The sequence below is a fragment of the Pelobates fuscus genome, chromosome 3 (assembly GCF_036172605.1).
Source record: "Pelobates fuscus isolate aPelFus1 chromosome 3, aPelFus1.pri, whole genome shotgun sequence".
NCBI lineage: Eukaryota > Metazoa > Chordata > Amphibia > Anura > Pelobatidae > Pelobates > Pelobates fuscus.
Window position 1 is genome coordinate 385910538 of NC_086319.1, and position 12762 is coordinate 385923299.

At 37.6% G+C, this 12762-nt stretch overlaps 1 protein-coding gene across 1 annotated transcript; it reads right to left on the reverse strand.

Annotated features, from left to right (window-relative positions):
* Nucleotides 1–213: 213 nt before the first annotated feature.
* On the reverse strand, nt 214–6303 carry LOC134601482 (mucin-3A-like). Its single transcript, XM_063445978.1, has 7 exons — nt 6270–6303; nt 5943–6002; nt 3973–4141; nt 2718–2882; nt 1009–1070; nt 561–631; nt 214–348 (listed from the first exon to the last, which is right to left on the reverse strand). The coding sequence occupies exons 1-7, from the start codon at nt 6277–6279 to the stop codon at nt 274–276; spliced, it is 612 nt and encodes a 203-aa protein (XP_063302048.1). The 5' UTR covers nt 6280–6303; the 3' UTR covers nt 214–273.
* Nucleotides 6304–12762: the final 6459 nt, after the last annotated feature.

The window sequence follows — 12762 nt, forward strand, 5'->3', positions numbered from 1 at the left end:
AATATGCCACCAGGCCAAAGTCAAATAATTAATTACAATTTAGAGGTATCCATGTAGACACATGTAGTCTAAGAGAACCAAGGTTAAGTACAAACATGTAGATTCTAAAACTGTCCTGTGTCAGTGGTTCAGTTTATTTGATTTTATTATCAACTATCCCCTCTGTTGGGATCTGTTTAATATATAAGGATATACAAAGTATATGCCATTTGAAATGTAAGATGCCTGTTGACGGCCTCCACCTATAAAACATTTCGATATTCATTGATGTGTTCAGGTGGATGATTCCCACATAGCTGTTGGTACAGATCGTGGCCCAAAATAGGGGCTTGGTCGGGGAACAGTCATCTGAAGGAGAAAAATTTGACAAAATGAGAGATGTTTAATACAGTAGAACTAATATTCCAAAAGGTTTGGATAAATGACAAGAGTTCTACAATTTGATAATCACAACATCTAGAATAATTTAAATGGTATTAATTACTATAATTATTTTTTGTATTGCCTAACAAGTCATGCAGCATTCAGATATTTAGTATACGCCTGTGCCCATTTCTCACCTTGACATCTGTATTCACATTCTCAAGGACCGGATAGAAATTACTTGCACCACTTTCGGTGTCCACAGATCCTATAGAAGAGAAGATGCAGGTTAATAGATAATACATATTTTTTTTGGTCATGCCAATGTAACAGGTTAATAATGTCATGAACTGCATGTCTCGGAAAAAAAAGTTAAAATAGCTGTGCTCTATATTATAATAAATGGTGAAAGGAGAGATGTTGAGCGGGAAAGAGTAGAATGTGATGTTCTGTGTTACAAAGACTAAAAACTTGATGCTTCTTCATAGGAAGGCCATTGATAGGACTCTGCAAGTCATGCTTAGCACACGGATTGTAGGCCAGGGGAATGATATTCAGAGGAATTAGCCTGGTATTAATTAACGGATTTATATATTCCACAAAAGTCTCATAGGGTCTACAAACATGATCATCTGCAACACTTACTTTCACCTTTACCATCTGCTTCCCAGCCATCTTCATACCAGCGATTCTCTTTGTCTATCAGCCTGGAAAGGAGAAAGGAGTAGTTAAGTCAATAGAATTTTGTACTGGTGTTTAAATACTTACTGACAACACATTGACCTGCAACCCTAGTTTTTAAATGAACCTTGTTTTTAAATGAACCCTTGTTTTGGAAATGAACCAAAAGCTGCTAAGTATAATTTAATGGGAGACATGTTTTTTTTTATTTTATTTACTCTCCTAGTGTATAGTGAAAAAATCTGCTTCCTCTATAAGTCTACCAGAATATTTGTAAAAAATGTACAACTTGTTACCATAATTCAAAGTGGTCTCCTTAACTTGCACAAGTTGTGCATGCACACACAGTAGAGTTACCTGCCTGGTACAGAGCATGCTCACAGCACAGTGCCTGCAAATGAAAGAGGCTGACTGAGGGTGCTAAACATCCCCATATGATATTAGTGAGTAAGAGGTGGTAGAACCTATCCCCTTCAAAAACACATATAATCTCTAAAAAGGAGAACATTTAAAAGGAAAATATTCAGAGAATATCCTTTTAAATTAATGACAAATACACAGAATATTCTTCATGCAATAATGTATCACCCACAAGACTCCTCATAAAACTAACAGCTTATTTAATAAATGCAGTTTGTTTAATAACAACCTCAACAGCGAAACAGCTATAATATTATAATGATCTACAACATTTATTATGATCAAAACCTTTTCAAGTGCAGCAAAAGTCTGATCCCTAAAACTCATAGGGATTTATTCATTAAACACAGAATTGTTGAGAATCGAAAAGCAAATTACAAAAAATAGGCTAAAATAATCAAGTTGGATATTTGTTTCCAAATCATCACTGTTTGTATATACTATTTATACTATATTTATTAGTCTATTTTTAGTTTGTATTAAGGACACATTGCAATAGAAAAAAAGGAATGCAATGTCCTGCTAGGTTGACAATTTTAGAGTAATAAAGCACCATACTGTGATTTAATACTAATGTCACTCTGTGATGCTAGTCACCATCACTGGAAACATTAGATTGACAGTGCATACAGTTCCCTGGATGACTCTTATGTTTATATATGTTCCAATTATAGGTACATGGTGTGCATTGTAATATTATTTGAGAAATGTCTTGTATAATCTTCTGTCTGGCTGTGGGGCCTGTGCAATGCCACCTGCTGGATGTAAATTAGTCTGCAGCAGCGATGTACTGTGCTATGTGTTGGTTACAACAGTTATGTGTGTTAACTGAAAAACAACACCCGTTAATGTGCATATTGTGGCTTATACAGGTAAAAGACATATTCCCGATTGTATTTGTCTTCACAAACCCTTGTATGACTATTTTACTTTATTATTAATATTATGTTGTTTAATACCTGTTATCTCAACTTTGTAGTATTTATTATTTATTTAGGTATTTCACCACACCAAATGGTAAACCTAGCTGGGGTAGCTGTAGTTACTGGCTTGACCCAATTTCTTGGTAATAGTCTCTGCTGATAGACTTATATCACAGATGATGTTTCATTGGCATTTTGTCACACACTCTTATTACTAACTTATGTTTTGAGCAATGTGTACATTTAACCAACTTTCTAAATGTTACAATAGGGGAAAGAATGTAATCCTTTTTACCCCAATTCTTAAACATGATTAAAAAGTGTACTCACTTCTCTGAAGCTTGACGTCTCCGTCTGCACAGAATTATAGCCAGAGTCAAAATAATAATGAGAAGTACGGCCAGACCAGCAGCCACTCCACCGTACACACCAGGTTTACTGATAGATACTTGGCATCTGTCTCCTGAATACCAGAACTGGTCCGATGATACACAACTACAAATAGAGCAAAGGGAACATCTGAGATAATGATCTTTGGTGAAAGAGCATAAAAAGAGTGAGAGATCAGCTTGAGACTGAAGTGAGAACCAGCAAAGATCATCCAGACACTCAAGGTTTAATAACTGGCAGATTTAATGAAGAACAAAGTATAGCAGCAACATTTCGGCCTCCAGATGAGGTCTTTATCAAACTTGATAAAGACCTCATCTGGAGGTCACAATGTTGCTATTATACTTTGATTTTTATTGAATTAGGCCAGTAATTCAATGTTATGTCTGGATCATCTTTGTTGGTTGACTTGTATGTTGCTGTTTTGCCAGCCTCATGTCGGATTTGAGCACTCTAGATTGTGATTTGTGAGAAGTGTGGTTTTCCAAACAAATAGAAAGTGAAGTGAAAAACATAAGGCCTAATAATCCAACAGAAAATAGATGTATATGAGGAAGGAGAATTGAGAGTTCTTTCAGACCAATGTATCCATCAACTAACTAATTCACAGATATTTTAGAGTTCACACTATTAGGTATGCTGTTTTTTTGTAATGATAATAAGTGAAGTAGTAGTGTTCAAAATTTTAAGTGGTAACTCTCTCTGGAATCTCTGGACAGCAGCATTTGCTATTGAATCATGGTTCTTTGACAATCAATGAATTCAAAAAATTATGTTTACTCCCATCCTTTATGCCCCTGCATTACCCAACCATTGTCTGCCCAACCAGAGTCAAGTCCTTCCCCACATGATAATATAACTATAAGATATAGAAGGACTGCACTTGATATCCACAAGTATGCCCATGTAATGCCATCACTATTTTCATATAGTGAGCTTTTGTATAAAAACCTGAATGGGTTGCCATGGGCATGGGTTGCCATGCAGTCATTTTACTGAAGTTTTTTTTGTAGCTACCACTAAGGTACCTTGTCTTTATTTGGTATTTTTATTAGTGAGTTAAAGATAAGTGTTTTCAGCATCATTTTACAGGTTTTAAAATATCAATACAAAAAAAATTGATTAACAGAACAGATACATTGTTGGAGATGGTATGTAATATTCAGAAGATATATTGTGTGTGGATTTTACTTACTAGCATTTTGGTCCTTGTTGGGTGACCGAACATTGTCCCTTGTTACAGTTTATAAAAGAGTCACTGTTGGTACTGCAGTTGGACACACATAGAATAACTCCAGAGACATTTTTTGGTGAATAAAAGTTCCGAACCTCAATGGGGATGGTTAATTGTTGCAAGCAGATACCTGGAAAGTAGAAACATATGTCAATATTCATGATAACTGAATGCTGAATGTACTTTATGGTGACATCAGGGAATCATGCATCAAGCAAAAACAAAACACCTGATATACATTATTAAACACTATTTTGAATACTGTTGTTTACTGTTAAATCTATCACCATCATTACTAGAGCAACTTCAGCATACCAGAACCATAGGGAATGAAGGATGATCAAGCTGAAAATGGTTGGAAGCCCTGGCAGCTTTCCTCTAGTTTTATCATATATAAACAGTTACGTTTCATTTTATGAAGGACTTGAGGATGGGATTGGGCCATAAGGTAATTTATGCCAGCTTTATTTCTTGTGCAAGTGTTCATGCCACCTGAAGATTAATATGTACAAGACGGGGCTCTTTCTCCTGTCCCCTGCCCCCCATTAGCTCTACTCTAATTTCTGACTTCTCTATCACTCTCTCCACATCACCAAAAGTCCACTGTCTCAAAGTTACAATTGACTCCAACCTGTCATTCATGCCCACATCCAACTGTTTTATTCTAGCTACTGCAAGCCCTTATGCAACATTTCCAATATCTGGCCATTTCTAAACATTCACAAAACTAAGCAACTCACCCATTCCCTTGACATTTCTCGTCTTTACTACTGCAAAAACTATTAAATGTCCTTTCTCTCAGCCGTCTCTCCTACCTTAAGTCCATGCAAAATGGCTCTGCCATATTAATCCACCTTACCCAATACTATGTGTCTGTCTGCTGCACCTCTTTGCAAGTCCGTTTATTGGCTTCCAATTAACAGCAGAATTAAACTTACAAATACTCACCCTGACCTACAAAACATTTACTAACCCCACTCCCCAATACCTGTTCTCACTTATGAACAAATATACTCCATCCTGCCCTCTAAGATCTAGCAATGACCTGCTCCTTGAATCTTCTATAATCACATCTTCTCATGGTAGACAGCAGGACTTCTCTTGTGTAACACCAACCCTCTGGAATGCTAGTTTTCTTTACTTTAAATGCTCTCTAATTAAGTTTTTATTCAGAGAAGCCATGAACAAACTAACACATTCCATTGAACCAATAAATGCCCTCATCTCACTCTGTATTAACATAATTCTCACCATAAATTCTTTCATACCCCTCCTATCCATCTTGAATATAAGCTCTCATGGGAATATGGGTCTCAACTCCTACTGTATTTGCACTCAATAAAGAATAATAATAATAATAATAATAATAATAATAATAATAATAATAATAATAATAAAAAATCATGATGTTAAGGTGACAGAGAATTTAGCAGGGTGATATGGTGTAAGCACTTATTGCCCCCCATTTTTTTAACATTTGCATCATGATCAGACAAAAGCACACGACTCACTATTACTTTGCCATAGAAATGACTAATACCAAGATGTGGCCTCTCATCAACTACTAACAAACACATTGAAGGAAAGAGTTCTAATGTATACAGACCTATAGACATAATAGCAACTGACATTGCATTCAAGTATAGGGAAGCTTATTATAACATTATACGAAGTTAGCACTGATACTGGCACTTTTAGTGTTGCAATTTGCTTATGAAATGACCTTGTGAGGCATAATTATTAGGGAAGTGAGGGAACAAAAAGGTATCCAGCAACTAATCCAGCAAGGAAGCTGCCCATGTGTAATACTTAATTCCCAAAATGTCAATACATTCATCCCAAACATATAGTAAACATATGGATGAACTGCTCACTAAATCCTCTAAACTCATCAGTGACTCTCAGTACAATCATGACATAAGGTATCTTACCTGGTATATTTAGGTTTTGCCTTGTAACGTGTGTGTTGTTTGGAGTAAAGCACAGGAGATCTGTAAAAAATAAAAAAATTAAATTAAAAAAATCAGTTGCAGATGTAGGTCCAGCATTGTCACCATGTGTTACTATAAAGTCAGTCTTAAACTGTAGAGTGTTATTGATTTGAGTTGATTTTTTTTATGACGATGAAGCATAAAATTGTAATCATAACATTCAAATATAATCTACATTTAGATGCAGGTGTATCCATGTAGATGATTACATTTGTATTTTAATACAATTTTCTACTACATATTTTCACAGAAGCTTTGACATCTTACCGTTATTCATGTAGTTTGTACAATTTGTGTTGTTTAAGACTATCTCAATGTTATCAGCAATAATGTCATATTCCTCTGCATAGACATCCAGTAAGACCAAGTGCTCGACAATGATACTTCCTTGGCTGTTGAAGAGAAGAAACGTATTTTGTTATTCCGAATCACCTTAACTTACTTGTTGCCATTATGCCAGCTCGCCTGGAATTACTAAACCGCTTTTTATTTTTTACTTGCTGTTGTTCTACCCATCACCACTGATACTAGGCTAGTCCACATTCATAACATTCCAAAGTTTAATATGAATTCCGCAGAATGTGTAATTAAAGAGCTTGATCTTGGGTGTATTATTATTAATCAATGCAAATCATCTAAATATTTTTTTTTAATCTGAAGAGCAGTGTTGTCAGGATGTTTCTATCCCTTTATTCAAGTATTAATATTTTATTTTAAGCATGAAAATTATGCTTTTTTATCTAACCCCTTTTGCACCTCTATTTACTTGAAGCTTTTGACATTCTTGATATTCTGACGGATTGGCAGCAAAGACCAACATATATCATATCACTAATTTGTGACTTGAGCCACTATTATATAGCTCTCTCTGGAAGCTCTAGAAACAAGCAACTTTGGATGGAGAGCATGTTCATATCGCTTTTCCAACTTCTGGTATTTCTTATAAATCTAGAGTATCACTCATGAATCTTTTTTCTAGTCTCTGTAATCAAAAACCTAGTTTATAACTTTGTTTATATAATCTGGATCTCACCTGAGAGAGATTATCTCAACACCCAAGTAGTTGGGAAATTTCGCCTTTGTGTACACAAGGTCCATCTGCACAAGGGGGAAAAAAAGAGAAATGATTAAAATGTTTCCACCATTACTTAGGACTAAGGTGATGTTTATGACCCAAAGTAGTATATTGTAAGAGTTGATACTATGACTTAGACATTCCAAAGACCTCTACTCATAAGTGTTATTGGTATACTCCCACCAATCCATATTGATGTGGTAAACATTCTGTATTTGATGGTAACAGACAATCAGAGAACCAGTCCTCAAGGACCAATAATTGTCCAGGGTTATTGATATCCCTATTTCAATAATCTGGGTAATGACTATATCATAGACCGCAGGTAGCTCTAGAGAGCTGGTATGAGAAAAATGGCTCTACACAACTAATGAGTGCAGCATGTGAGTAATTTGGTTCTTTACCATACTAGATAAAAGGAAGGAGAGGGGAGGCAGTAGAATAATATAACAAATCTATAGGGCTGAAAGAGCAGGGCATGAGCCCAATCATTGAGTTAATAAACAAGAAGAGAACAGGCTCTTATCCATACATACCTGTTCTTTAAACCTTTGTTGAAATGCAAGATATGCTTTTGATGTTTTATTCCCCAGATCCGGCACATAATTCTCATTCCACACTTTCACTGTGACATTTACTGTAGCATTGAGTTTATCTACAATTTCATGAACAGAAAAGATCGATCAGATTAACATCTTTACTATATTACGTTTTTGCTACCATGTACTGGATTGAAAGGAAAAAAAAACAAACAAACAACAAATAAGGACAGATACGAAAAAAAAAGCCTTTATTTGCTCTAGTCACAAGATTTGAATATAAAACATGATACAAATCTGAGTTAATAATTACTAACTATACACCAAGTGTGAGTTCTGCTTTGTATCACGTGTGCAGGAATAGTATGGGAACAGGGAATTGTATAAACTGTATGGTTTGCATTTAATGAAACACTGAAGTAAAAAGAATGTAAGTATTCCTATTGTGATAATTAAAAACAAAGCCAAGTACAAGAAGCGCTAATACAATTAGAATAGTACAAATTACAAAAGATATTTTATAAAGTATTATATATCAAAGTGACAAGCTGCACATATAAAATGTAATAGCCCATAAATACACATATAATAGAAAATAGATGTGCTAGGCCTTTAAAGGCTGTGAAACATTACTACATACACAATAAGTGCAAATGATGAATGCATACATGCAGTATAAAAGTGCACTGTGTAACTATATACATTTTCCTATTCTGATATCATATCTACAAAATGTGGACTCCAGATCACAATCTAGTTACAAACTTAGGTACGTAAATAATAAAGATGAGCTTATAAGCATCTCCTTAGCCCCCACCAATCTCAAATGTTTGTTTTTTTTCTCTTGTGTTTTGTAAGTAACACATCCACAGTAAACTTACTTGGTCTGATCTCATTTATGATGAATTCGCATAGAGGTCCATAGAAGTTAGGTCCACAAACACACTTTGTGCTATCATAATAACCTCCATTTTGACACTGAAGACCTAATTCAAGACATAAAAGACTATAATTAACAATGTGAGGTGAGCAAAAGCATTAATGAAAACATGATTTAAAACGTGGGATAAGAGACTTTTATACTAAAGGGAAGAATGTTTAAAGGGGCACTATAGACACCCAGACCACATCATCTTATCTATGCTTCAATCCATCCCCCCCCCCCCCAATTTAACTTCAATTGAGAAAAATATCACAAAAATAATGTAGAGGGGATTCAATTGCCAAAAGGTTTTGGTGGTTTATATAATAGATGTTTTATATAATAGATGTTTTGTCAGTATAAGAGAAAAATAAAAAAGTTGTCCCAATAGACTAGTAGTTTACTTAATATATGCTATCTTCATATGATTGCATCAGAAATGTTCTACCTAAAGTCACACATGTGATTAAAAATATTGAAAGTAGTAATCGATCAACAACACATTCTCACCTGGCTTAGAGGAAGTTCCTGGCAACGATGTTGTAGAAACATTAGAGGCTGTATTAGGATATGAAACTGCAGAACTTGAAATGGTAGTGAATGCTGTTGGGCTTAATGATGATACAGCTAGTGGATCTGTTGACATATGTGGTCCAGTTGGAATTGTGTTTGTTAGCCTTGTTGTGGTTGTTTCTTCTGTCGTTGCTTTAGGTAAGCCGGAAGGTTCATTTGTGGTTGATTCAGTGTGACTGGACATTTCTTCTGTGCTTGTTTCGGGTGAGTTGGAGGGTGCATATGTGGTTGATTTAGTTGGACCTGATGTTTCTTTTGTGGTTGCTTCAGGTGAAACGGAGGATTCATACATAGTTGTTTCAGTTGGGCTGATCGTTTCTTCTCTGCTTGTTTCAGTCGGGCCAGAGGGTTCATATGTGGTCGAATCAGTTGGATCTGATGCTTTGTATTTTGTTGTTTCAGGTGAACTGGAGGGTTCATATGTGCTCAATGCAGTTGGACTGGACATTTCTTCTGTGCTTGTTTCAGGTGAACTGGAGGGTTCATATGTGGTGGATTGAGTTTGACTGGATGTTTCTTCTGTGCTTGTCTCGGATGAGTTGGAGGGTGCATATGTGGTTGATTCAGTTGGACCTGATGTTTCTTTTGTGGTTGCTTCAGGTGAAATGGAGGATTCATACATAGTTGTTTCAGTTGGGCTGATCGTTTCTTCTGTGCTTGTTTCAGTCGGGCCAGAGGGTTCATATGTGGTCGAATCAGTTGGATCTGATGCTTTGTCTTTTGTTGTTTCAGGTGAACTGGAGGGTTCATATGTGCTAAATGCAGTTGGACTGGACATTTTTTCTGTGCTTGTTTCAGGTGAACTGGAGGGTTCATATGTGGTGGATTGAGTTTGACTGAATGTTTCTTCTGTGCTTGTCTCGGGTGAGTTGGAGGGTGCATATGTGGTTGATTCAGTTGGACCTGATGTTTCTTTTGTGGTTGCTTCAGGTGAAATGGAGGATTCATACATAGTTGTTTCAGTTGGGCTGATCGTTTCTTCTGTGCTTGTTTCAGTCGGGGCAGAGGGTTCATATGTGGTCGAATCAGTTGGATCTGATGCTTTGTCTTTTGTTGTTTCAGGTGAACTGGAGGGTTCATATGTGCTAAATGCAGTTGGACTGGACATTTTTTCTGTGCTTGTTTCAGGTGAACTGGAGGGTTCATATGTGGTGGATTGAGTTTGACTGGATGTTTCTTCTGTGCTTGTCTCGGGTGAGTTGGAGGGTGCATATGTGGTTGATTCAGTTGGACCTGATGTTTCTTTTGTGGTTGCTTCAGGTGAAATAGAGGATTCATACATAGTTGTTTCAGTTGGGCTGATCGTTTCTTCTGTGCTTGTTTCAGTCGGGCCAGAGGGTTCATATGTGGTCGAATCAGTTGGATCTGATGCTTTGTCTTTTGTTGTTTCAGGTGAACTGGAGGGTTCATATGTGCTAAATGCAGTTGGACTGGACATTTTTTCTGTGCTTGTTTCAGGTGAACTGGAGGGTTCATATGTGGTGGATTGAGTTTGACTGGATGTTTCTTCTGTGCTTGTCTCGGGTGAGTTGGAGGGTGCATATGTGGTTGATTCAGTTGGACCTGATGTTTCTTTTGTGGTTGCTTCAGGTGAAATGGAGGATTCATACATAGTTGTTTCAGTTGGGCTGATCGTTTCTTCTGTGCTTGTTTCAGGCGAGCTAGAGGGTTCATATGTGGTCTTATCAGTTGGATCTGATGCTTTGTCTTTTGTTGTTTCAGGTGAACTGTAGGGTTCATATGTGCTCAATGCAGTTGGACTGGGCATTTCTTCTGTGCTTGTTTCAGGTGAACTGGAGGGTTCATATGTGGTGGATTGAGTTTGACTGGATGTTTCTTCTGTGCTTGTTTCAGGTGAGCTGGAGGGTTCATATGTGCTCACTGCAGTTGGACTGGAAATTTCTTCTGTGCTTGTTTCAGGTGAGCCGGAGGGTTTATATGTGGTGGATTGAGTTGGACTGGATGTTTCTTCTGTGCTGGTTTCAGGTGAGCTGGAGGGTTCATATGTGCTCAGTGCAGTTGGACTGGAAATTTCTTCTGTGCTTGTTTCAGGTGAGCTGGAGGGTTTATATGTGATGGATTGAGTTGGACTGGATGTTTCTTCTGTGCTGGTTTCAGGTGAGCTGGAGGGTTCATATGTGCTCACTGCAGTTGGACTGGAAATTTCTTCTGTGCCTGTTTCGGGTGAGTTGGAGGGTGCATATGTGGTTGATTCAGTTGGACCTGATGTTTCTTTTGTGGTTGCTTCAGGTGAAATGGAGGATTCATACATAGTTGTTTCAGTTGGGCTGATCGTTTCTTCTGTGCTTGTTTCAGGCGAGCTAGAGGGTTCATATGTGGTCGAATCAGTTGGATCTGATGCTTTGTCTTTTGTTGTTTCAGGTGAACTGGAGGGTTCATATGTGCTAAATGCAGTTGGACTGGACATTTTTTCTGTGCTTGTTTCAGGTGAACTGGAGGGTTCATATGTGGTGGATTGAGTTTGACTGGATGTTTCTTCTGTGCTTGTCTCGGGTGAGTTGGAGGGTGCATATGTGGTTGATTCAGTTGGACCTGATGTTTCTTTTGTGGTTGCTTCAGGTGAAATGGAGGATTCATACATAGTTGTTTCAGTTGGGCTGATCGTTTCTTCTGTGCTTGTTTCAGTCGGGCCAGAGGGTTCATATGTGGTCGAATCAGTTGGATCTGATGCTTTGTCTTTTGTTGTTTCAGTTGAACTGTAGGGTTCATATGTGCTCAATGCAGTTGGACTGGACATTTCTTCTGTGCTTGTTTCAGGTGAACTGGACGGTTCATAGGTGGTGGATTGAGTTTGACTGGATTTTTCTTCTGTGCTTGTTTCAGGTGAGCTGGAGGGTTTATATGTGGTGGATTGAGTTGGACTGGATGTTTCTTCTGTGCTGGTTTCAGGTGAGCTGGAGGGTTCATATGTGCTCAGTGCAGTTGGACTGGAAATTTCTTCTGTGCTTGTTTCAGGTGAGCTGGAGGGTTTATATGTGATGGATTGAGTTGGACTGGATGTTTCTTCTGTGCTGGTTTCAGGTGAGCTGGAGGGTTCATATGTGCTCACTGCAGTTGGACTGGAAATTTCTTTTGTGCCTGTTTCGGGTGAGTTGGAGGGTGCATATGTGGTTGATTCAGTTGGACCTGATGTTTCTTTTGTGGTTGCTTCAGGTGAAATGGAGGATTCATACATAGTTGTTTCAGTTGGGCTGATCGTTTCTTCTGTGCTTGTTTCAGTCGGGCCAGAGGGTTCATATGTGGTTGAATCAGTTGGATCTGATGCTTTGTCTTTTGTTGTTTCAGGTGAACTGGAGGGTTCATATGTGCTAAATGCAGTTGGACTGGACATTTTTTCTGTGCTTGTTTCAGGTGAACTGGAGGGTTCATATGTGGTGGATTGAGTTTGACTGGATGTTTCTTCTGTGCTTGTCTCGGGTGAGTTGGAGGGTGCATATGTGGTTGATTCAGTTGGACCTGATGTTTCTTTTGTGGTTGCTTCAGGTGAAATGGAGGATTCATACATAGTTGTTTCAGTTGGGCTGATCGTTTCTTCTGTGCTTGTTTCAGGCGAGCTAGAGGGTTCATATGTGGTCGAATCAGTTGGATCTGATGCTTTGTCTTTTGTTGTTTCAGGTGAACTGGAGGGTT

Excerpts from the sequence above, each read along its gene's own strand:
- LOC134601482 (XM_063445978.1), bottom strand. Across the intron at positions 1,071-2,717 it reads AGACGTCAAGCTTCAGAGAA|GCTGATAGACAAAGAGAATC; the intron begins GTGAGTACACTT and ends TCTCCTTTCCAG. Across the intron at positions 632-1,008 it reads AGCAGATGGTAAAGGTGAAA|GATCTGTGGACACCGAAAGT; the intron begins GTAAGTGTTGCA and ends TCTCTTCTATAG.